The sequence below is a fragment of the Budorcas taxicolor genome, chromosome 2, assembly GCF_023091745.1.
Source record: "Budorcas taxicolor isolate Tak-1 chromosome 2, Takin1.1, whole genome shotgun sequence".
Classification (NCBI taxonomy): Eukaryota; Metazoa; Chordata; class Mammalia; order Artiodactyla; family Bovidae; genus Budorcas; species Budorcas taxicolor.
This window is the reverse complement of record NC_068911.1, coordinates 53,828,938-53,854,859: the sequence shown is the minus strand read 5'-3', so window position 1 is coordinate 53,854,859 and position 25,922 is coordinate 53,828,938. Positions and strand designations below refer to the sequence as shown.

Here is a 25,922-nt window from a genome sequence, read left to right as displayed (position 1 = left end):
AGAGGAGAGTAAAAGTCAAGTGTTAGTTGCTCAGTTGTGTCCAGCTCTTTGCAACCCCATGGACTTAGCCCTGGAGAAGGCAATGGCACCCCACTCCAGTACTCTTGCCTGGAAAATCCCATGGGTGGAGAAGCCTGGTAGGCTGCAGTCAATGGGGTCTCTAAGAGTCGGACGTGACTGAGCGACTTCACTTTCACTTTTCACTTTCATGCATTGGAGAAGGAAATGGCAACCCACTCCAGTGTTCCTGCCTGGAGAATCCCAGGAACGGGGGAGCCTGATGGGCTGCCATCTGTGGGGTCGCACAGAGTCGGACACGACTGATGTGACTTAGCAGCAGCAGCAGGACTTAGCCCACCAGGCTCCTCTGTCCGTGGAATTCTCCAGGCAAGAATACTGGATTGGATTGCCATTCCTTTCTCCAGGGGATCTTCCCAACCCAGGGATCAAGTGTGTATCTTCTGCATTACAGACAGATTCTTTTATTGTATGAACCACCAGGGAACATTCAAAAAAAAAATAAAGATTATGGCATCTAGTCCCATCACTTCATGGCAAATAGATGGGGAAACAATGGAAACAGACAGATTTTATTTTCTTGGGCTCCAAAATCACTGTGGATGGTGACTACAGCCATGAAATTAAAAGACGCTTGGCTCCTTGGAAGAAAAGCTATGAAAAACCTAGAGAGCATGTTAAAAAGCAGAGTCAGCAATGGTTTTTCCAGTAGTCGTGTATGGATGTGAGAGTTGGACCATGAAGAAGGCTGAGTGCTGAAGAATTCATACTTTTGAACTGCGGTGTTGGAGAAGACTCTTGAGAGTCCCTTGGACAACAAGAAGATCAAGCCAGTCCATCCTAAAGGATATCAATCCTGAATTTTCACTGGAAGGACTGATGCTGAAACTGAAGCTGCAATATTTTGGCCACCTGATGCAAAGAGCCGACTCATTAGGAAAGACGCTGATGCTGGGAAAGATTGAGGGTGGGAGGAGAAGGGGACAACAGAGAGTGAGATGGTTGGATGGCATCACTGGCTTAATGGACACGAGTTTGAGCAAGCTCTGGGAGATGATGAAGGACAGGAGAGCCTGGTGTGCTGTAGTCCATTGGGTCTCAAAGAGTCAGACACGACTGAGCCACTGAACAACAACAATTAGAACAAATTAGAACACGTATGTGATAATATCAACAAATGCCTGAAATGTATTTTGTAAGTTCACCATTCATGCGTAACCAAGAATAAACTCTTTAAAAACTAGGACCACAAAGATATACTTAGATATCTTAAAGTCATACTAAGCATAAAATATTAGAGGTGATCCTACTAAAGTAAGAAACTAAATTCAGATATCTATATTATTTTACATTGTAGTAGAAGTTCTCGTCAGAACAAAAAGATATTAACAGATAAAAAAGAGGAGAGCTATTAGGAAGAATCAAAGCCATGATTTGTGGTTATGATCATATCCTTGGAAAACTGAAAGTTAGCACTGGTAAAAATCAATAGATGTTCTGGTATGTTTAACATACCAGAGGTGATAACCAGTTAGGAAAAAGGAAAATAAATGCTTCTCAGAACAATATGAGAAGGGAAACCTACAAAAAAAGTGAAGTAACTGTGGGGAGGAAAATTATCAAATGTTACTGATAGAACTAGAAAAAAAAATCAACTAAAACACCAGATAACTGGAAAAATATTTTTCTTACCCTGGATATTGTGAAGATTTTAATTCTTCCCATATTAATTTACAGATTTAATGCATTAGCAAAATACTTGGCAAAATAATTCTTGAAGAATAAATGTGTAAAAATACCTGAAGTTTTAAGAGATTTACTAGAGGCAGTTTGAAATTCCAGATAACTAAAATATCTAGCTACAGATTTCCTGTGATATTTTACTATGATTTGTACTATAATACAAATCAGATACTAGTAGGTATAAAAAATATAATCTACGGTAGTTCAGTTCAGTTGCTCAGTTGTGTCCGACTCTTTGCGACCCCATGAATTGCAGCATGCCAGGCCTCCCTGTCCATCACCATCTCCCGGAGTTCACTCAGACTCACATCCATCGAGTTCGTGATGCCATCCAGCCATCTCATCCTCGGTCATCCCCTTCTCCTCCTGCCCCCAATCCCTCCCAGCATCAGAGTCTTTTCCAATGAGGCAACTCTTCACATGAGGTGGCCGAAGTACTGGAGTTTCAGCTTTAGCATCATTCCTTCCAAAGAAATCCCAGGGTTGATCTCCTTCAGAATGGACAGGTTGGATCTCCTTGCAGTCCAAGGGACTCTCAAGAGTCTTCTCCAACACCACAGTTCAAAAGCATCAATTCTTCAGCACTCAGCCTTCTTCACAGTCCAACTCTCACATCCATACACGACCACAGGAAAAACCATAGCCTTGACTAGACGGACCTTAGTTGGCAAAGTAATGTCTCTGCTTTTGAATATATAATCTATGGTAAGGAATCATTATAAATCATTGAGGAAAAAGCTGCATATTCAAAAAGTAATACTGGAATATTTTGCTAACCATTTGCAGTAAATTAATTTGAATCCATATTCCAAAATACATTGCTCAAAGAGTTCAAATGTGGAAAATTATATTTAATATAATAAACTAAACTTTTTTTAGGATGGTCTTTTTAAACTGAAAAGCAATGAATGATGTCGTAAAAGATAAATTTCATCATAATTTTAAAAAGTAGGAAAAATATGTGAAGTAATAAGGAATGATACCTTTTATGTGCTAAGAATTCATTCATGTCAGTAAAAGACACCAGGGCACTGCCTAAATAATATAAATGGACAGAATCATCACTTAGCAGGTTTCAAACAGGAAATACAAGTTAGAGAATGTGATAAAATATTTACCTTTCTAACAATCTAAGTACACCCCCCAAAACATGCATTTGTTAGATTTTTCACCGCAGGAGAGTTTTTATAGAGTGAACATCCTCAGTACTGACAGGATGGGCCTCCTCAAACACTGCTGGTGGGAGAAGGCAGTATTATCTGGATGACAGTTTTGAAATATATCTGTCAGAGTCTTTGAAATCTTTGTCTTTGCTGGGAATCTTTTCTAAAAACGAACATACAAATAAAGTGGGCAGATATTTGTGCACAAGGATAATGAGGTGAATATCCTGTAATCGTGAAAATGGAAACAGTCTACAGTATTATACAGTTTAAGTGAATCTTGATACTTTAAGAAGTGTGACCTTGAAAATGTTATGAAAAGTTTCTACCGAGGGACAGAAATGCTTACAATGTCTTAAGTGAAAACGCAGGGTGAAAATACTCTGTGTACGATATCATACTCCCTCTTTTTTAAACCACAGGAAAAATCCAGGAAGAGCTACAGTGAAATACTAATCGTGGTGGTCTCTGTGGTGGTACTGTGATGACCATCATTTTCTTCCTTTTCTGTATTTCTCAGCTTTTCCAGAGAAGATACACATCCCTTTTAAAATCAGAAACTTTTTTGTAAATCAAAGGGAAATCTGAATGCACATTTTAATGAGATTCAGAAAGATTCTCCTCAGGCTTAATAGAAAAAGCTGTCAGGGTCGCCCCTTTCAACACCTGGGACTAAGAAAGCATCCATGTCTGGGATCCAGTCATCTCAAGGTCCAAGCTATTATCCTACCACCTCCTCTCCAATCTTGGAACTCCAACAATCTGTCTAAATATTACTAATTTCTGAATTAAAATTACTTTCATTGGTAGTCTTCCTTTTCTATTTAAGAAAAAAAATTTGCTTTATATCCACCCATAATTTTTGTATAGTTTTATATTTTATCCTCTTTTTCATATTTCCTTTAAGAGTAAGCTGTAATTAAAAGTATTTCCAGGCAAGTGTATTTTATCTTTGCTCAAGTGATTTAGGGGTATTGTATAGTTTCTGTTGATATTTAAATACAGTGCTTGGAGGAGAGAGATCAATGAGAACTTGTACTTTAGGTAATGCCTCAAAACATTTTTCTTTTGCAGGATTGGTAAGCTTATCTGACTTGTTCTTGCTTATAAAATGATGGTCTTTTATCCCTGCCTCTTGCTCCTCATCTGGAAAGAATTGTTACCTTTCAGGGATCTGCACTTACTCATCCCACCAGTCATTTCAGATGGCTACTCTTGTAGACAGGTTCGGCCTCATCCTGCCTGCTACCAAAGGTTGCCTGTGGATCACGTGTATGTTAAACTGTTTCATCCTTTGCCAACTCAGTCTGTTTGGTGAACCACACGGTGAAGAAGAACATTGAACCTTTGTGTGGGAAGTTAAAAAAGAATGGATGTACTCCCCTTAAAGAACCTAAAATCATGGAGCCAGGAAAAAAGGTTTTAAAAGTTATAAGAAGGAAATAAGTAATGATTGTATAGAGAAAAGAGCAGAGGGTTGGTTAAGCATTGAGCTTGACCACACACATATATACATATATATGGGGTTAGAGAACATCATTAGTCATCTTGGTACAAAGTACTGTATGAAATTTAAAAAAACTTAGTAGTGATGCCCAATCTTCTCACTTTATTATGTTCCTTTTTTCCCCTCTATATTTTACATTCATTCTTCCTTTGTTTTGAATTGCTTTTCCCATCACACAGTTTGTTTTTCCTACATTTTTAGGGCCTGCTGGAGCAGAACTATCTTTGTCCCTGTTTTACCTCCATGTCTAATAAAATATTCTAATTGTGCTATATTTCACAGTATATTCATCAGTTACACTTTCATTGTTCCCACAAAACCAAGCAAATATATGGCTATTTGAAGACACTATTTTAATTACTGGAAAATTAGCTGGTAAGTACTCGACTTCTTCTTAACTAGTAAGGAAACACTTGAAAGTGACTGTATTGTATAACTGTACTACTTCACCAATGGATCAGTGTTGATTATAAGGTGGGGAAAATTTAAATTGAACTGGGATGACTGGTATTGACTATAAGTTGATCTGAACTGATTCTTATTTCACTATCAAGTATTTCTTTGTGTGTAGTGGGAATCATTCTCTTTTATCATTTTAGCCACCCTCAATAGAACATTTGACTTTCAGAAATACTGGAAAGAGTCTCTGAACTTCTTCCCAAATCACAGCTCTTGCTGGGCTTTGGTGGTTGGTAAAATTGGGGAAAGGACTCAGGCCTTTGGGGCATTCTCGTCGGCAGGTCACTTTCATTCTTGCCTCTGACATTAATCTTGCTGCCTGCAAGGGAAAGGGCTGAGGCTGGGAAATCCAGTATCTACTGAGCAGACATGATTTGCCCCAGTCACATGTCCCAAGGGCAGGAATACAAGAAGCCTGATTTGGGGTGTGATTCAAACTGTGTTTTCCAACTCTGCTTAGCAACCTCGAAGATGCTAGCTTTCATCCTCACCTACCTCCTCCCCTCCCTTAACTAGTCCTTAGGGGAAATCCCAGCATTTTGCAACTCTTACTGCATATTATGTAAAACCTCTGTAAATGACAATAATTCACTTATTTCTTTTGGGAAATCAATGTTTAGAACCAAAGCATAATAGGAATGACTGGTAAAGGCAGAAAACCTTAGAGTCCAAGACAAGAGTCATGGTAAAAAAACAGTTTTTGAAATTCTTCATTTTTAGAAGCTATCTTATTTAGTCCTAATGTATTAAAGAAAACCTAATACTATCATTTGGAAAAAACTGGGGCTTGATGAATCTTGGAGAAATTTACTGAACAAGGTAGTAGAATCTCTCACGCTTGCACTGATTTTGCTGGTGCACAGCAGGATGGATGCAGAGCTGTGTATGAAGGGTAAAAAGTAAATAGGACCTGCATGTGTGCAGAGAAAGGCCATTATCTTGACATAGTCCTACTCCTTACTGGCCTCTTCAAACTCTTTCCATTTTTCAGCTTTCCGCCCCTTATTGTCTATTTTCAAATGAGTTCTCATTTCTGGTCACAAAATGGCTTTTGCGACTCATGGACATACCTGCTCACATTAAATCTAGTAGGGAAGAGCATGTCTTTGCCCCTAGAAGTCCAAGCAAAACTCACATTGTCTGTGCTCAGACGCTTAGTTGTGTCCTACTCTTTGTGATCCCATAGACTGTAGCCCACCAGGCTCCTCTGTCCATGGGAATCTCCTGGCAAGATTACTGGAGTGGGTTGCCATTTCCTACTCCAGGAGATCTTCCCAACCCAAGGATCGAACCCATTCTCTTGCATCTTCTGCATTGGCAGGTGGATTCTTTATACTGTTGCTGCCTGGGAAGCCCAAAATCCATGTTGCATCTCATTAACTGTGGTTGGCACAGGTTCCATCACTCAGCAAGTCACTGTGGTCAAGAGGACAATGAGATGCTGTTGATTGCTTTCAGCCCACTCTAGCATGCTCCAGTACCTCTACTCTTGTTGCAGAAATGAAACCCCAGATGTGCCACATGGGTCAACGTGTGGTTCCCCAGAGTGAAACTCAGAGGTGAATAAATTCTGGGCAGATGAATCAAGCTCAAGCAGGCTCTAGGCTAAAGGTGCCTTGTGTGATCTAAGTTCAGTTGCTCAGTCATGTCCAACTCTTTGCTCATGGACTGCAGCACTCCAGGCTTCCCTGTCCATCACCAACTCCCGGAGCTTACTTAAACTCATGTCTATCAAGTCGGTGATGCCATCCAACCATCTCATCCTCTGTCATCCCCTTCTCCTCCCACCTTCAATATTTCCCAACATCAGAGTCTTTTCAGTGAGTCAGTTCTTCACATCAGGTGGGCAAAGTATTGGAGTTTCAGCTTCAGCATCAGTCCTTCCAATGAGTTTTCAGGACTGATTTCCTTTAGGATTGACTGGTTTGATCTCCTTGCAGCCCAAGGGACTCTCAAGAGTCTTCTCCAACACCACAGTTTCAAAGCATCAATTCTTCAGCGCTCAGCTTTCTTTATAGTCCAACTCTCACATCCATACATGACTACTGGAAAAATCATAGCTTTGACTAGAAGAACGATGTTGCCAGAGTTATGTCTCTGCTTTTTAATGTGCTGTCTAGGTGGCCATAACTTCTTCCAGGGAGCAAGGGTGTTAATTTCATGGCTTCAGTAACCATCTGCAGTGATTTTGGAGCCCCAAAAAATAAAGTCAGCCACCATTTCCACTGTTTCCCCATCTATTTGCCATGAAGTGATGGGACCAGATGCTGTGATCTTGGTTTTCTGAGTGTTGAGCTTTAAGCCAACTTTTTCACTCTCCTCTTTCGCTTTCATCAAGAAGCTCTTTAGTTCCTCTTCACTTTCTGCCATAAGGGTGGTGCCATCTGCATATCTGAGGTTATTGATATTTCTCCCAGCAGTCTTGATTCCAGCTTGTGCTTCTTCTAGCCCAGCGTTTCTCATGATGTACTCTGCATAGAAGTTAAATAAGCAGGGTGACAATATACAGCCTTGACGTTCTCCTTTCCCGATTTGCAACCAGTCTGTTGTTCCATGTCCTGTTCTAACTGTTGCTTCCTGACCTGCATACAGATTTCTCAGAAGGCAGGTCAGGTGGTCTGGTATCCCATCTATTGAAGAATTTTCCACAGTTTGTGATCCACATGGTCAAAGGCTTTGGCATAGTCAATAAAGCAGAAATAGATGTTTTTCTGGAACTCTCTTGCTTTTTTGATGATCCAGCGGATGTAGGCAATTTGATCTCTGGTTCCTCTGCCTTTTCTAAAACTAGCTTGAACATCTGGAAGTTCACAGTTCATGTACTGTTGAAGCCTGGCCTGGAGAGTTTTGAGCATTACTTTGCTATCGTGTGAGAGTAATGCAATTGTGTGGTAGTTTGAACATCTTTGGCATTGCCTTTCTTTGGGATTGGAATGAAAGCTGACCTTTTCCAGTTCTGTGGCCACTGCTGAGTTTTCCAAATTTGCTGGCATATTGAGTGCAGGACTTTGAGTTAAAGAAAAGGGCATTTCTTGTTTATTCAGATCTGAATATAAAATAATCATTATAATAAGATGTTAGCAATGTTTTAGAAATAACTGGTTCACTTACAGTAACATGTCCTGACCAGTAGTGCTGTGCTTACTGTGCATTTGTTTTATTTGCTAATAAGGTTTTCTTTTTCCAGATGCCAAATCTCAACCAAGTGTTCAGTTTTCAAAAGCCTTAATTAAACTACCCAACAACCATCAGATTAGCAATGTTACAGGCTACCTTACAGTTCTACAACAGTTTTTGAAAGTGGATAATTTTCTCTATACAACCGGCATTACTCTCAATAAGTCAGGTATTTCCTAATTTTTATATAATCTCTTTATAAAAACAGTACATATTCAAATTCTATTTATTTAGATGTTTGATATTAATTTACACTTTGGAGGAGACATCACTTTTGAAACATAAACATAGTTATTAAAGTGTTTATAGGCAGTCCTTTTATTCTAGTACATTATGAAAGAGATTATATCAGAACCTTATGCATAAATTACAAGTTAATGGGGAATGTAATTTACAGGGTATTTTTATTCAAAGGAGGTAAACAAACTATAGAAAATAGTAATGTCTACTGTGAAATTTTGCAAATTAAAAAAATGCATTTAAAAGTGGAAATTTGATTAAGAAATTTAGACATATGATTTGACCAATCATTCTCAAACTGATCAGAAGTGTCAATAATTGTTGGAAACAAAAAAAGTTTGTAGATTGGAGTGAGCAATTGGAAATTTTGAAATATTTGAAAAACTTCGAGTAAAAGGATAAATATTGAAAAAATATATTTTTCAGATTCAACAGTAGTAATATATAAGGCTGTCATGACCTAAGTTAAGGAGGTGATAGGATTTTACATTTTATTTAACAATTTACTTATGAAAGACCCCTGTAAAAGCTGTATCTTTCCTCTGTACATCCACACTTGTTTCACCATTTCTACCACTTGTTGCCAGTAAGAAATGCCACAGTTTTTAAAATCACCTCAGACAATCTGTAATTTTTATGGTTTCACGTGAGTCAAATTTTTGGTCCATATCATTTGGGGACTAGTCAGAAATTAGAGTAATCAGCAAATAGGTGTTATGGTTAGATAGGCATTTTTTCTACCTGCTGTAGCTGATGTTATTGATACCCCAGGCAGATGACCCTCTCTTCTGTTACAAGCCTAAATATTTCCTACTGCATGTATCTGTGACTCTGCATAAGGGCATTCCCTGGCCCAGGAAGCAGACGTGGCCCTCACAAGAGCCAGGCTCTCAACCAGTGACAGAAAAGAGTACGTAAAGTGTACACACCTCTTCATGAACACATCCTGTGTTGGCTTCCTTCCTTCTTCTGTATTCCTCCTCCATTCCCTCCGTGGTAGGTGCTTCCTTCCTTCCTTCAGGGTCTGCTTCTTGAGGAAGCCAATCTCAGACACCTGCCAAATTTTTCCAGGTATAAATTATAGGATGCTAAAAGTATTACAAGTGTGGTAACTAATATACACTATCACAAATGAAGCTCATATTGCCCTGGAGGGTTTTTATGAACAAGACTCATTAGATTCAGTGGGAAGAAGTTATGTTCTGCCCTTCATCATTTCTCTACCACCTGCTTTGGAGATTGTTCGTTAGACGTTTCAATTGTCCTGACGCTGCTAACATTTTAAAAGTCCTAGAGCCATGGTGTCAGATGAGAATGTTCTGTCCTGCCCAATATGGTAGCAGTTAGCCACAGGTGGCAGTTGAACTCTTGAAATATAACCAGTGCACTGAGGAACTAAATTGATAATTTCATTTAAATTGAAATTGCCACATGTTGCTCATGGCTAATATACTGATTACACAGTTCTAGAATTCTTTGAATATGAAAATGCTTTTTAAAAGTCTCCTCATTGTCTTTCAGACTCTTTTTTCCTTTTCTTCTAGTTGGCCTCATCCCAAATGATGGGGTGTTGACCTCATCAGTTTCAGATGCATTCAGTATGTGAAGCCACTTACTTCACAGAACCGAGGGGTGGAGTTAAAGCCAGCTGGTTTTACAGTTTGATATGAGATATTATAATTACTTACATAGTACTTTTTATAGTACATTACTTACCAGTGCAACTAGTCTACAAAATATATATGGCACTATTTTGCTTATCTTATGGATAGAATTTTAGGATGTTTACAAAGGTTAAATCTCTTGTATTTAACAGAAGATCTCCGATAAGCCAGTGGTTGCCCTGTCTGATAACTGGAGATATATTACCAGGTTCGGTGGCAGCGATAATTAGAATTCCTTTCCGTGGCCTGATGCTGTTTCCATCTCCCTCTGCACTCTCATCTTCCTTGTTACACATGCCAAGTTCACTTCTGATGTGGGGTTTGCCCTGGTTTCTTCTGCCTGGAAGGCTCTTCTCTGAGGTCTCTGCATGGATGGCACCTGTCATTTGGCCACTGCTCAAATGTCTCCTTCTCAGAGAGGCAGCCTTCCTGATGGTTTTGTAGGTTTTTAAAAACATCAAATTATTGAAAAGAATAACCAACAAAGGCCCTACTGGATAGCACAGGGATCCTGCTCAATATTAGGTAACAACCTAAATGGGAAAAGAATTAGAAAATTAATAGATACATGTATATGTATAACTGAATCACTTTGCTGTACACCTGAAACTATCACAGCATTTTTAACCAGCTATACTCCAGTGTAAAATAGAAAGTTAAAAACAAACAAAAAAATTGGCTTTTAGATTCCAGTGACATTAAATCAGAGGAGTCTGAGAGAATTAGATCATTAGGCTCATACATGATGTCTTAGTATTACTTAAGTATAGCATTTACTTATGATATATTTTATAGTTTAAAAATCTTTAAAGAGAACCTAGTATCTATTTGGTATTACACTAGATAACTCTGGTTGAAACAGAGGAACTAGATATTTTAGGCCAATATTAGTTTGTTGTTAATATATGACTATAGTCTGTGCTTTACATATGATTTTAATGAACTGTCTTCTGTTTTTAGGTTTTGAAAGCATTGAGTTAACTCCTCTTGCTGCAATATGTGTGAAAATATATTCTGGAGGAAAAGAAGTAAAGGTGGATGGCTCTATTCAAATTTCTCTTCCTCTCCTACATACAAATGATGTAAGTGCAGGGGATCACATACCTGCCTGGACATTTGATATGAACACAGGTATGTGAACTATGGGAAAAGGTTCTGAATACTTTGAATTTTTTGAATATTTGAATGTTTCTCTTAGAAATAGGTTGCTATTGTTATTTAAAAATTTCAGCTTTATTAAGGTATAATTGACAAATTTCTATTTTGCATAGAATATTAAATTTTAATATACCTTATTATTTAACCATTAATATTTATATATGAATGTTTTCTCTTTAGTAGAGCACTAAATCAGTAATATTATAATTTTAAGCACTTTATCAGTGACCAAAAGTGGCCCCACTTTGATTAATATAATAAAATTGTAGGGAAAATGAAATCACTATTATTTTAAAATAGCATTATTTACTCACATTCCCATGTTTTATATTTTGAGGCTCTTATGGGTTTTTGTTATGATAGTGCTAATGCTTAGTGGCTCAGTTGTGTCTAATTCTTTGTGACCCCATGGACTGTAGCATGCCAGGCTCCTCTGTCCATGGGGATTCTCCTGGCAAGAATATTGGAGTGGGTTGCCATGCTCTCCACCAGGGGATGGTTCCCACACCAGCGATCATACCCAGGTCTCCCATATTGCAGGTGGATTCTTTACCATCTGAGCCCCCAGCAAAGCCCAAGAATACTGAGCCTATCCCTTCTCCAGGGGATCTGCCTGACCCATGAAGCAAATTGGGGTCTCCTGCATTGCAGGTGGATTCATAGGCAATATAAACTTATATCTAAAAGATTGGCTAAAGCAATTAATAAACTATGCAAATTTCATGAAAATAAATAACATTGTATTCTCTGTATGTGTCTCTCTATATATATGAAGGTAGAAAGAGTGATTGATTATTTTCCAAAAAAAACACTTTGGTACCAATTTTGTTTCTTGAGATTAGCCTCCTAAATAGCAACTGGATGCATTTTTCTCTTCTGCTTCTCTTGGTTTTGTTTTTCCATGTAAATAAAGTGAGAGTCCTTATCAAAAAACAAAAAAAGATGATCAGTCCCCGACAACTGAAAAGCCCAGGGGTAGAACTGTGTTGGATTAAGTCACAATGCACAGACTAGACTGGTTTGTAGGACTTGATTTCTCTCTCATCTGTTTCCTGTGTTAATAACCTTTCTGAAATAGGATTTCCCTTTGGAGTGGCAGGAAGGCTGTAGGTGCTTTCACTTTATACTAGCCAGGTTAAAGTCCAAAAGGTAGAGAAATTCTTTTCCTAGTAGCCAGTACACAAGCCCTTAACTGCATTTCTAGGAGGAGGTTTGCATGCCTATCTCAGAACAAATGTCTGTGGCCTGCAAGTAGATTTCATAGATTTATTTAGGCTTCGTCATGTGTTGGAGCTGGGACTGGAGCCCTAAACTAATCATGCAGACTAAGAAGAGGGAGCAGTGTATTCTCAAAGAGGCTTTTAATTGAAGTTTCATTGTAACTGAAAAGGTAGGTAGTGAGGCACAAACATGTTCACTACAGAAGATAAAAACAGATATATTATTTTAAAAAGACTGGAAATTATGTACATAGCAAAGGTAGTTGTAAGGGACAAACTCTTCTTTCAACTCTATTCTACACTCAAAAGTTTCATTTCTGGTCACCAAATGTGAGGGTATTTTTCTTGTACCCTCCAACATGAGCCAAGTGTCCGAAAATTGCCTTCAGTGGTCTGTCTAGTCAAAGCTGTGGTTTTTCCAGTAGTCATGTATGGATGTGAGAGTTGGACCATAAAGAATGCTGAGTGCCAAAGAATTGATGCTTCTGAACTGTGGTGTTGGAGAAGACTCTTGAGAGTCCCTTGGACTGCAAGATCCAACCAGTCCATCCTAAAGGAGATCAGTCCTGGGTGTTCATTGGAAGGACTGATGCTGAAGCTGAAACACCAGTACTTTGGCCACACGATGCGAAGCCCTGACTCATTTGAAAAGACCCTGATGCTGGGAAAGATTGAAGGTGGGAGGAGAAGGGGATGACAGAGGATGAGATGGTTGGATGGCATCACCGACTCAATGGACATGAGTTTGAGTAAACTCTGGGAGCTGGTCATGGACAGGGAGTCCTGGTGTGCTGCAGTTCATGGGGTCACAAAGAGTTGGACTGCAGATGGTGATTGCAGCCATGAAATCAAAAGACATTTACTCCTTGGAAGGAAAGTTATGACCAACCTAGTTAGCATATTGAAAAGCAGAGATATTACTTTGCCAACAAAGGTCCGTCTAGTCAAGGCTATGGTTTTTCCAGTAGTCATGTATGGATGTGAGAGTTAGACTGTGAAGAAAGCTGAGTGCCTAATAATTGATGCTTTTGAACTGTGGTGTTGGAGAAGACTCTTGAGAGTCCCTTGGACTGCAAGGAGATCCAACCAGTCCATCCTAAAGGATCAGTCCTGGGTGTTCATTGGAAGGACTGATGCTGAAGCTGAAACTCCAGTACTTTGGCCACCTCATGCGAAGAGTTGACTCATTGGAAAAGACTCTGATGCTGGGAGGGATTGGCGGCAGGAGGAGAAGGGGACGGCAGAGGATGAGATGGCTGGATGGCATCACCAACTCGATGGACATGAGCTTGAGTAAACTCTGGGAGTTGGTGATGGACAGGGAGGCCTGGAGTACTATGATTCATGGGGTCGCAAAGAGTCGGACACGACTAAGCGACTGAACTGAACTGACTGAGTGACTGAAGTGAACTGAGTGAGACCCTGTCTACCTGGAGTTAGTGTCAGATCCCACAGGTTAAAGGCTTGGTCCCACAGCCTGCAACTCAAGAGGCCAACTGCAAGTCCAGCTTATCAGCCATGCTGCTGCTGTGATTGGCTATAAAGTGGAGGCTTCCGTGACCCTCTCTTCAAGTTTGGTAACTTGCTAGAACAGCTCGCAGGAAGACAGTTTACTAGCTAGGTTATTGGTTTTCTATAGAAGGATACACTTTGGTAACAGCCAGATGAAAGAGATACACAGCGCAAGGGGTTTGGAGCTTCAGTGCTCTCTCCTTGGGTGCATCACCTTCCTAGCACCTCCACGTGTTCACCAGCTCTGCTCTCTGAACCCTGCAGTTCAGGGGCTTTTGTGGAGGCCACAGTATGTAGCCACGCTTGATTAAATCTTTGAACACTGAGGATTGAATTCAAGCTCCAGCACCTCTCCCTTCTCCAGAGGGGTATGTGGGGGTGGGGATGAAAGGTACATGCAGTTGGATCCCCTGGCAACCAGCCCCTATCCACTGGGACTTTCCAAAATTCACCTCATTAACATAAACTCAGACATGGTTGAAATTGGCTTGTTGTCAACAAGAAAAGACACTCTTTCCACCTTTATGGATCTTATCACATAGGGAATTACAAGGTTTTTAGGAGCTCTATGCCAGCACTGGGGATTTAAGACCATATATATAAATTTCTTATTGTAAGTCACAGTGTTGCAGTGGTATAGTTCTGTAAAACATTGGATTAAAAGCTGTAAGACCTGGATTCTGGTCCATTTACCAGCAATATGACGTTGAACAAGTCACTTGACTTATTCTGGCCTCAATCCCCTGACTTGTTGAATGAGAGAATTGTTTTAAGACACTTTAAAGAAGAATATCTGCTTTGGGTTCTGTTTTCTGTTTCTGCTGAAAAAAGCCTGTGTTTCTCATGTATCTTCCAGTGGCAAAATTTTTGAATTGATTCATCACATGTACTGCTTAAGTATAACATGACTATTCAAAAAGCAGGTTGACTCACTCCCATAATTTCAAGTTTGTCTATATACATCATTACAATGAATCAGTAAACCAAATACATAGACCAAACTTATAAACAAGCTTTGTCATGCTGGACTTCATAAAAGATATTGGTTTTACTGAATTCTTTCTTCTGTGGTTGATATTTAAATGAATCAGAATAGTACCTTTTTAAATTTTAAGACATTTAGTTCTAAAAGAACCATGCCAGCAGTACTAGAACAAAACAGCATTTAATAAAAATATTAATAAGGTCATAAAACACATACTGTAAGCATTTAATCAGAATCCCAGAGTAGGTAACAACCATCTGTTGATAAATTTGGATTTAATTACGTTCTTACTAAGACATATCTCAATATACACAATTTAGACATTATGTGGAAAGTATGATTTCCCTAAGAGATACCCTTTTTATATTTATATAAAATTTATATTGATTTTATATATGATATATAGTTTATTTATATTGATTGTATATCCTTTGGTCATAACAAATCAAATTTAATATAATACATATTATGATATATATTATCCCATGAAAATATATTGTCACAGTTTTCATCTTTGGAAATATCCTACAAATTATTCTGTACATGACTATCAGCGAACTCCTGTTAGCATTCAAGATATATAAGGTAACTGATTATTACTTTTTATTTGCCTTCCTTTTTAGGTGTGTGGGTAAATCATGGCCAGGGAATGGTCAAGGAATATAACAGTCATTTAATATGGACATATGATGCACCACATTTGGGCTACTGGATAGCAGCTCCACTTCCAGGAACTAGAGGTATGGTAAAAATGAAACAAAATATAAACTTTAAAAAATCCAAATAGTCATGCTAAAACTGATATTAGTTTCCCATTTTATTCTAAGCATTGCTATTTACTGTATTACACTGGAAAAAGCTTCTAGTCTCTTAATCTCAGCTTTATTTTACTTTTTCCAGATACATAGGGAAAGATTAAGTTCCATGAACTCTAGGGTCATTTACAACTGTTATACCTGATGAATCTGAAGTGCAAAGTTTATTCAAATCAAGAATTTTCTTAGTTTGCTTTTTATGAATGAATTCTACCCAGATCAGTTAAGAGCTTTTGACTGCAAACACCACGAGCAGATTTTGGATAATTAGAAACATATAGTAGGATCTCAGGAGTTTGCAGGATCCTAGGGAAGGCTGAAAGAGCAGACTGTAAAAGGCAGGAATCCTAGAGGACCCAGTTAGCAGACCTGCTCCACTGTCTTTGGAAGATTGCTGCTTTAAGACAGCTGATCCTAACCCTTTGCAGTCTTTTCCTCACACTGTTCCTGATCTTTCTAGGGATGAAAAATTTTCAGACTTAGGTCATCATTGGTGGGGGTGTGGTGGGGATGAGGGACTGTTGAATAATAGTGTTTGTCCCCAGTGTTCATAGGATAAGACAGGTGATGGCCCAAATGAAGATTGGCTTGACATGTGAACAGAAGGTGGGCAAAAACCAAGAGCTGTGTGCTAGGAATGGTCTTATTCATATTTTAGGAGAAATAAGTGTTTCATTTTTCCTGATTTAACTGGTATCAAATTAACATGGTATCAATCTATCTATATACTTTGTACTTAGAAATCCTTTATCTTGAGTTGTGTAAATATCTCAAAATTCTCAAACATTGCATATCTCATCCATTAAGTCATCTTAAAAAAAGAAATACTCTAACCAGCTATCATGTAGACTGGCTGCACTGTGGGCCGGCAACCACTCATTAGGCCTCCTGGGTGTTCGCTGGTATAAGTTGAGTTGCTTCTGGGTTTTCCCTGCTGCGTGCTCTAAGTCAGCTTTCCACCTGTCAGCATCTTGTTGCTCCGGTCTTTGATCTCATTCTCCTTTAACCTGTGGACCTATGTATTTATAAAAACAAGATAGAGCAAAACTTTCAGTGTCATTTTTTGTAAAGTTTAGGGAAAATGTAAAAGCTGAATGCATATGTCCCTCCTTCATCTTTAATCGTGTCAGAAGTAATTCTTTTGGTTTAGCTGGTGTCTTGGCTTCCAGCTGAAAGGCAGCTGCAACCTGGCTATTTCATGCTGTTCAGGAATAGTCCTGGTGCATCCCCTGATCCAGGATACGGATAACATTTTACATTCATTTCTCAGTAGCAGTGTATCAGCTAACTTTGTTATGGCTGCCTAGTTTTTCCGAAACTATTTATATAGTTTATTTTCATTTTACATTTGACAGCCTTCCATTTTTAAACCATGCAAGGTAACAAGACTTTGTTTCAAAAATGAATCTAAGAGTATTTCAGTAGAAGAAATATGAGCTACTAACCATTATAATCCTGAGGAATGTTCTGTTTTTGTTTCAGTATAGTGCTTATGAGTTTATTTATCCAGAAACCAGAGGGTGATTGCTTTTGTTGTTTATGGTGCAAAATATCATGCAGTCTTGCCAGCTGTCTGATCTTATCCTATTCTAAATTTGCAACTATAAAATATTGATGAAAAAGAACAATTAATATTTAATACTTCAACTCAACTAAATCCAAGTTATTTCATTTCTGATAAAAATGACCACAGGAGCACTTGAGTTTTACAGAGAAATGTAGTTTCCACTAAAAATATACCATTTATGCAAGATGACTGAATTATAAAAGCTGAAATAATTTTCTAAAATAGAAGTTTTGTTTTGGCTTTTATGTTGGGAACAATTTTGTGTGAATCAGAGTACTAACAGAAATGTAGGATTATTAGATAATTTCTAGTTATGCTTTTGAAAGGTCCATATGAGAAATATGGATAACTTTAATTTGATTGTAGTTCTGGCTCTGACAGTAATTAACAGGGTGAGCTTGAAATAGGTACTTACCCATCTGAGTATTAGTTTTCCTTTTTCTAAATTGCAAGAGTTGAATATGAGGATCACTCATGTCCCTAAACAGTTTAGGATGAAAATGTTACTGTACAATCAAACTGGTTTTGTGATGGGCTAGTGTCTGGTGTGCTGAAGCTATAATTTGGTTAATAATATTACTAAATATGTTTTTAAAATAAATTTTAAACCAATTTCTAGAAAAAATATTAAGTGCAAAAAATTAAAATCAATTAGTTTTTCATATATTATAGGTAAGTACGTAGCTGAGTATAGAATTAAACAAGTACCATTTATTTTCAAATATCACAATGAAAATTTATTGTAATTTTCTAACTTTCTAACCTCTCTTGGGCATGTGCATACACACTAACACACACACATGCAGTTGTATGTTTTTCTGCTGTTGTCATACACTTAAGATTTGGGACAGATGTAACAATGTCAGCCTCTTAATTCCAAAGGTGAGTTCTGTTGGAATTCTGTGGAGTGAAAATTGCTTACATTACTCAATTGTGAAAACGTATATTCAGATATTCTTTGGAGAAGAACTTGAATTTCACCCAATTATAGTCTAACTATTTACTCTGTTGCAGCTCTGGATCATGAATAGTTATCTACAGATAGAGTTGTTACTCTTATCTTTTTTCTTTGAAGAAATTTCATATTGTGTAATGCTGTGCTTGGTTGCCTACTCAATATGATAAACATTTTATTATCAGTTATCAGTTAAAAGAGTATTCAGTACTGGAATGCCCATTCTTCTATAATCTTGACATTTCATTTAACAACAGTGGTATAATATAGCCAGCACTTACTGAGTGCTTATCATGTGCTAAACACTGTTCTCAATGTTTTATTTAATCATTGTAACAAGTATGACAGCTGTGCAGTGAGACATAAGTGAATGAAGCTTGCCCAACACCACACAGAAAGGGTGAAGCCAGGATTCCAGTTCAGGCACTCTGGCTTCGAAGTCTGAATGCATAAACAAAACACTGCTTCTCCAAATCCTTTAATGTCACTCTACTTTGGTCAACTTAGATGATGTAAAAGTTAAACGGTCTAAGTCTTTATGTGTCCTTAGTCTTTCCAGCGTCCTTGGTGAATTTGAAAGCCTCATGCTGGACTTTTTCTTATGGTTGAGATGAGTGGAAAATCAGGTGTCTCATCACCCCCAATACGCATTAGAATCCAGTTGATACTAATCAGTAGACTTGTATACATTTCTGAGCAAATTAAGCCCTAGTGATGTTGAAACATTACCTCAAGGTAAGTTGCGTCTACTTTCATGCAGGATATTCAGAACCTCCACTGATCATCCCCATGCTTAGTCTGCTTTTACTGCAGTTAAGCTAATTCCAGGGGCTTCCTTGGTGGCTCCACGGTAAACAATCTGCTTGGCAATGGAGGAGATGCAGGTGTGATCCCGGGGTTAGGAAGATCCTCTGGAGAAGGAAATGGCAACTGGCTCAAGTATTCTTGCCTGGAATATCCCATGGACAGAGGAGCCTGGCGGGGTACAGTCCATGGGGTTGCAAAAGAGCCAGACATGACTTAGCAACTGTACAAAAACAACAAAATAATTACCACAACATTGTATATATGTGTTCTCATAAAGAGTAATGGGTCACCGTCTTCTGCTGGGCTTAGCTTATGGGGATCATGGCACCACGTTATTCTAGAGTCCTATCTGAAGGAATTACAACTTTTGATTCTTCAGGCCCCCCAATTTTTGCATTTTCATTGGTCTTTCCATCCCTGTTTACTTTAGCAAATTCTTTTTAAAGAATTTTAAAGAATTCTTTTTATCTTTATATTTTCTTTTTAAATTGAATGCAGCTAATATCAACGCTCACTATATTCTATCTCAAAACCTCTTTGCACAAAGCTCTCATTAGAAATACTTTTGTTCCAGCAAACATTTTGCTACAACATAACATCGGTCACTATTTTTACTACCTCCTGCAACAATTTCCTTACTGCTTGACTTGGAAGCCAGTGTCACATATTTTAAGTTTTGTAACAGCAGGACTTTAGCATCTTGGTCCATTTTCTGTAACATTCAGCCATCAGTAACAAATAAGCCTGCTCTCTATTTGTTGCTTTTATTTTGTGACTGTTGGGCTTGACTTGGTTCAGTTTTAAGATTTTTTTCTCATTCCAGAACCTAGATTAAAAGAATAGCAAAACTTTAGGATATACTTTTCACTTAGTAGAAGACCTTAGCAGAGGACAGGCAATTTATACAGCCTCATTTAAGGTGCTCATATTTCACTGGGCACAGCAAATCAACTGATTAAGCCTAACGGGGGTAGGGAAAATATTTTCCATCCCCAGAGAAGCCTGCCATGGGAGGGGAACAAATTAATAGACCTGTGTACACATCTTTAATCTGCCTCACCCAGGATAGGACACAGTTGAAAGCCTGACCTAAAGTAATATATTTTCTCTTTGTTTATTTTGAACTATTTAGGGTCAGGTATGAATGGAGATTCCAAGGACATAACTGCCTACCACACAGTATTTCTTACCGCCATATTAGGAGGAACAATAGTCATTGTCATTGGGTTTTTTGCTGTACTTCTTTGTTATTGCAGGTAAGAACAATAGTAATGTGTGTGAACACAAACTGGCTAATTTTAGTGTCATGTAAATTTTATGTATTACAAAGTTTGTAGAAAGCAATGGTTTGATGTTTAAAATATAGATTAAAATAAAAACGGATATATTCTAACAGTAGCATTTTATATATATATATATATTTATAAAATAAACATGAGATTTTTTTGTTAATGAAACCTTCTAGATAAGTTCAAAACATTTTTTTTTTTTTTGCCTTCTCTTCTACTCTAGGGATAAGTGTGGTACTCCACAGAAAAGAGAAAGAAATACCACTAAACTTGAGGTCCTCAAGAGAGACCAAACAACTTCAACAACTCACATAAATCACATCAGTTCAGTCAAAGTTGCATTAAAAACCGAGGACAAATCACAGTTATTCAATGCCAAAAGCTCCTCGTACAGCCCTCAGAAAAAGGAATCATCCAAGGTGGAAGCAGAAGAAAGAGTTTCCATGGTGAAAACTCGGGACAATTTGAAAATCTACAATGAAGAAGTTTCGTTTCTGTCAGTCAATCAAAATAATTACTCCAGAAACCCAGCACAGTCTTTGGAGCCCAGTGTAGGGTCCAAACAACTTAAACATGTTAACAACAATATGTCTTCATCTCTAGGTGATACGCAAGAGGAAAAGAGGTATCTCACAGGTAAGGAAGAGGCATATGGCCATTCCCACATTCCAGAACAGATCATGCACATATACAGCCAGCCCATAGCCATCCTTCAAACATCTGACCTCTTCCCCACTCCAGAGCAGTTGCATCCTGCTAAGTCGGCTACTCTGCCAAGAAAGGGACAGTTAGTCTATGGCCAACTGATGGAGCCAGTAAATAGAGAGAACTTTACACAGACATTACCGAAAATGCCAATGCATTCTCATGCCCAGCCCCCAGATGCCAGGGAAGAGAACATCCCCCTGGAAGGTCAACAGAGTTTGCCCTCCCAAACTTCAGATTGGAGCCGGTATTCAAATAGCCTCCTGGAATCTGTTTCTGTTCCTGGAACACTAAATGAAGCTGTTGTAATGACTCCCTTTTCATCGGAGCTTCAAGGAATTTCAGAACAGACCCTCCTAGAACTGTCCAAAGGAAAGCCATCCCCCCACCCCAGAGCCTGGTTTGTGTCTCTTGATGGAAAGCCGGTTGCACAGGTGAGGCACTCCTTCATAGACCTGAAAAAGGGCAAGAGAGCCCAGAGCAATGACACGAGTCTGGACTCGGGGGTGGACATGAATGAGCACCACTCAAGTAGAAAACTGGAGAGGGAGAAAACGTTCATCAAAAGCATGCATCAGCCTAAGATGCTTTACTTAGAAGACTTAGACCTGAGCAGCAGTGAGAGTGGAACCACTGTCTGCTCTCCAGAGGACCCAGCTTTAAGGCACATCCTAGATGGAGGCAGTGGGGCCATCATGGAGCACCCTGGGGAGGAGTCCCCAGGAAGAAGAAGCACCGCTGAAGATTTTGAAGCCAATATATCCCCCACTAAGAAAAGGGGCAGACCACCACCACTAGCCAAGAGAGATAGCAAAACTAACATCTGGAAGAAGCGAGAGGAACGCCCACTGATTCCCATAAACTAATACCAAGAGTGGTTGTGTCTCTGTCGTCTCGTGCTGTTTATTCTTGCTTTGTATTGTAAATTGCTGTGTGAACTTCTAAAGAAGCTGAGACTGAGCAATCTCATGGTCCCTGGACATGTCTCAAGCAGAGTAAATAGTCAAATGGTAATTCAGTAGTGAGAAAGCGACCAAGAAATGCTTTTTTCTGGCCTGTGCTTTTTATTTATTTTTGGGTGATGAATTTGAAGTATCTGAGGGTGCAGAATGTAAAATAGTATCTGAAATTGTTGCTCAGTCATCAAGTTGAGCCCTGACTCTGAAGAATAACAGTGAAAAGTATACTCCTAAAGTTGCTTTCAAAAATATTGCTCCTGCTTTGACGACCCCTGTGAAACATTTAGAAATGAAACTGTATTACTCTTGTGAAATGTTCCTATTATATTCTCCACTGCATATACTTGAAAATAACTGGATAAATGTTCTGGATTGATGTTATTCTAGAGTTCAAAGGCCAAACCACATTTTCTTTCATTTTTAAACAGCATGTATATTGTATCAACCCAAAATAAATTCCATACTCACCTAAGATGGGCAAGAAGCTACTTGGTTGTTAGAGAGGGAAATGCCAGCTCTTCGGTTGTTTTTGAATAAAACTTCACAGAATAAACAGGTGTTAGTTTATCTAGAAATCTGAGAAATGAATGTTCTGATACTGAATTTTTATTTAAAAATTTCTTGCCCCCTTCCCCATCACCAAAAGGGGAAGTGAGCTTAGCTGTCAAGAAAATTTTTTTACTAGTCTTTAAAAAAACGTCATGCCTCCCACTCCCCAATCTTTAAGGTTCACTGATACATAGAGATTGAAATCAGTTTTAAGATATTTCTTCTATTCAAAAAAGTCACTTAAACTATTAAACTTGATTTTTAAAAATCAATGAATTGAAAGTTTCTTATAAACATCCAGACTTAAAATATGTGGAGCTAAAGGAAATAAACGTTTCAGTTTTTTTCTGAAATGTCAAGCAGAAAAAACGTGCCATTTCTTTTGAGATTCAAGAATACCTTTAGGATCCCAGGTATACATCCAGATTTTTTTGTTGCTGACATTCTAAAAAATGTTTGGGAACAACAGTTTCCATTTCACAGGAAAAGTAAAAGATTTTTATTAAATCACGTAAATGCTTTTAAGTTATATAACATTTTTTTTCCAGGTTTGGAAGTAATATATTCTTTTCATCATAGCAGAGAATTAGTGTGAACACATTCAAGAGCCATTTTTAATTTTAAGTGCTTTCAACTCTGAATTATCATTCATGTCCTAAAAATGAAACTTTGTTAATTAAAATCAACTCATCTAATTTTTCTTAAAATTTCCATAAAGGCAAATGTCTGAAGCAGCTTACCCTTTTCCTTGGGTTGGGGAGGGGGAGGAATGAAACTAATTGCTTTATTTCTCGTGCACTGCTAATTAAGATGGGAGCAACATAGAGACCCAAGGCACATAAACAAGTTGTAAGAACTAAAATGAACCACATTAGCTTCAGTCAAACTGTAGATAGATATACATCAAAAGAAAACAGCTTTTCCCCCCAAGACAGTAGACTTCAGCCAGGTTTTTCCTGTAACCATTTCTGAAGCATATAACCTGTCAGATAACATTCCTTTCTGTATTAACCCAAAGAATTTAAAGATCTAGGTAAAAGTTTGCTATATTCTACCCCAATCCATAGAAGAGAGAAATGTTTTGGTTAATACCTGCATTTACTTTTTTGAGGGAGGGGTGATAAGGTCCAAAATTAGAGGCAGTTTCTTACTGGTTTTACACAGAAAGATGTATTTAAGGTGACATAAATGAAAATGATTTGGAAAAGGTTAAGGAGTTAGTGCTCTGCTGAAGTGCCTTTGATATAGACTTGCTTTATTAGAAGGATATGATAACATCTTTCTTAAATGTGCATTTTCTTTCTGTTAGCCAAATTAAACAGATGTGCAGTTTTTATTAAAAATATAGACCTAGTGTTTCACGTTGGAACAGTGAATTTTGCATGCCAGTAACATCTCTCTGTGTATTTAATTCTTTTTTCAGTCTAGTTTATATTGATAACATTATGTTGGAATGAAGTTAGAAACTATATAGTAATATACTGACTTTGACATTTTAAGTGTATATTTTTCCCACCCTTAAAAAATGTTCAATCTATCATCTTGGTAATGGAATACACACTTTGATATAAGGGTATGCCATTAAGGTATGCCACTTACTCATTCTTGTGTAAAGGAAATGAGAAGATGTATCCCCAAGGGCTTTTCTAGAAATACTTTTGTTGGTTTCAGAATAAAATCTTTATTTTTTTATACACTGCACATTCTGTTCTCAATTGGGAAGTATAGGTAATTTATCTTTTTCTAATGATCCAAAATGTGTAACTTCTCATTTGTGAGTAGTTCACAAATTTCCTGTTAAAGAGCTGAAGCCATCTACTTTTTCTTAACCCAAGTGATAATAAACTGGGAATATTCACAACTTTCTTAAAATTTTTAAATTGAAAACCACCACAGTTTTTTGCAAATGAAAACCTTGAGAATTTTAGTCACAAATTGTTAACATTTGTGGATCCTTTGTACATACTTTGGATATAACTTAAAAGCAAATTTATCCCTCAAGGAACTGATGGATTCATTTACTAAAGCACAACTATATGTATTTTTGAATACATATGATACTGAATTTGTAAAATCCATTTGTATGACATTTATGCAATTGTATAGGGATTATGCCGTTTTATAATACACAGTATACCACGAAGGTCACAAATGTTGAGGAATAAAAACACTGCTTTGCTTTGGCAGTCATTTTCAGATTACTTTCTGTATGTTTAAATCCTCTGGCATCAATACATAGTATAAAGTTTTGGGGATCTTTGGATCAAATGATGTCCCTCAAAACTTCCAGGAAGGTGAAGCTCAAAGTTACGTATTCATTTATAGGGAATGAGTTACTCATTTCTCCATGTACTAGAATTGTAAACAATTTAACTATGTTAATTTCCATGTCAGAACTAGAGTTGACATTTTGCCCTGTTTCCAGGTGTTTCTATCTTTTGTATTCTCATCAGAGGAATCTCACATTTCAGTGTATTTATGCCATCACTACTATATTTACTGCTGGAAACTTAAAAATCTGATGATTTGTAAAAATGTTAAACAGTTCATTAAAGATAATAAAATCTAAAAATGTATCTGATGCATTGTTTTATTTTGGGTAAACTATGAAACATTCCTTCCTAAATTGTTATTTAATCTGGTAGATAAATATTCAGTTATTTTCTTGATTACACTCCCTATACTAAAATAAATATTTGAATACCCTATGTTTATATAATGAACTTGATTTCTCTTTGTATTTCATGTTCTCCAAAGTTCACATTTTGACTATTAAAGCTGAATATAGACAAATCATTTTCCATTCAATGAGCAGACTTTACAAGATAATGAAAATGAAACTGTTAGTCTCTCAGTCATATCCAACTCTGTAATCCCATGAATTGCAGCCTGCCACACCCAACTCCAGTACTCTTGCCTGGAAAACCCCATGGATGGAGGAGCCTGGTAGGCTGCAGTCCATGGGGTCTCGAAGAGTCGGACACGACTGAGCGACTTCCCTTTCACTTTTCACTTTCATACATTGGAGAAGGAAATGGCAACCCACTCCAGTATTCTTGCCTGGAGAATCCCAGGGACGAGGGAGCCTGGTGGGCTGCCGTCTATTGGGTCTCGAAGATTCGGACACGACTGAGCGACTTCCCTTTCACTTTTCACTTTCATACATTGGAGAAGGAAATGGTAACCCACTCCAGTATTCTTGCCTGGAGAATCCCAGGGACGAGGGAGCCTGGTGGGCTGCCGTCTATGGGGTCACACAGAGTTGGACACGACTGAAGTGACCTAGCAGCAGCAGCAGACTCCTCTTTCCATGGGATTCTCCAGGCAAGAATACCGGAGTGGGCAGCCATTCCTTTCTCCAGGGGATCTTCTTGACTCACAGATTGAACCCTGGTCTCCTGTACTACAGGCAGATTCTTTACCATCTGAG

At 38.1% G+C, this 25,922-nt stretch overlaps 1 protein-coding gene across 1 annotated transcript in view; it reads left to right on the top strand.

Annotated features, from left to right (window-relative positions):
* Positions 1-21,877, top strand: part of FAM171B (family with sequence similarity 171 member B) — a 78,576-nt gene extending 56,699 nt beyond the window's left edge. The window contains exons 3-8 of the mRNA XM_052636188.1: positions 4,714-4,806; positions 8,078-8,236; positions 10,932-11,102; positions 15,470-15,586; positions 20,123-20,246; positions 20,503-21,877. Of these exons, the coding sequence (XP_052492148.1) occupies positions 4,714-4,806; positions 8,078-8,236; positions 10,932-11,102; positions 15,470-15,586; positions 20,123-20,246; positions 20,503-21,850 (2,012 nt within the window). The 3' untranslated portion in view covers positions 21,851-21,877. The remainder of the gene's footprint in view (positions 1-4,713; positions 4,807-8,077; positions 8,237-10,931; positions 11,103-15,469; positions 15,587-20,122; positions 20,247-20,502) is intronic.
* The last annotated feature ends 4,045 nt before the right edge of the window (positions 21,878-25,922 follow it).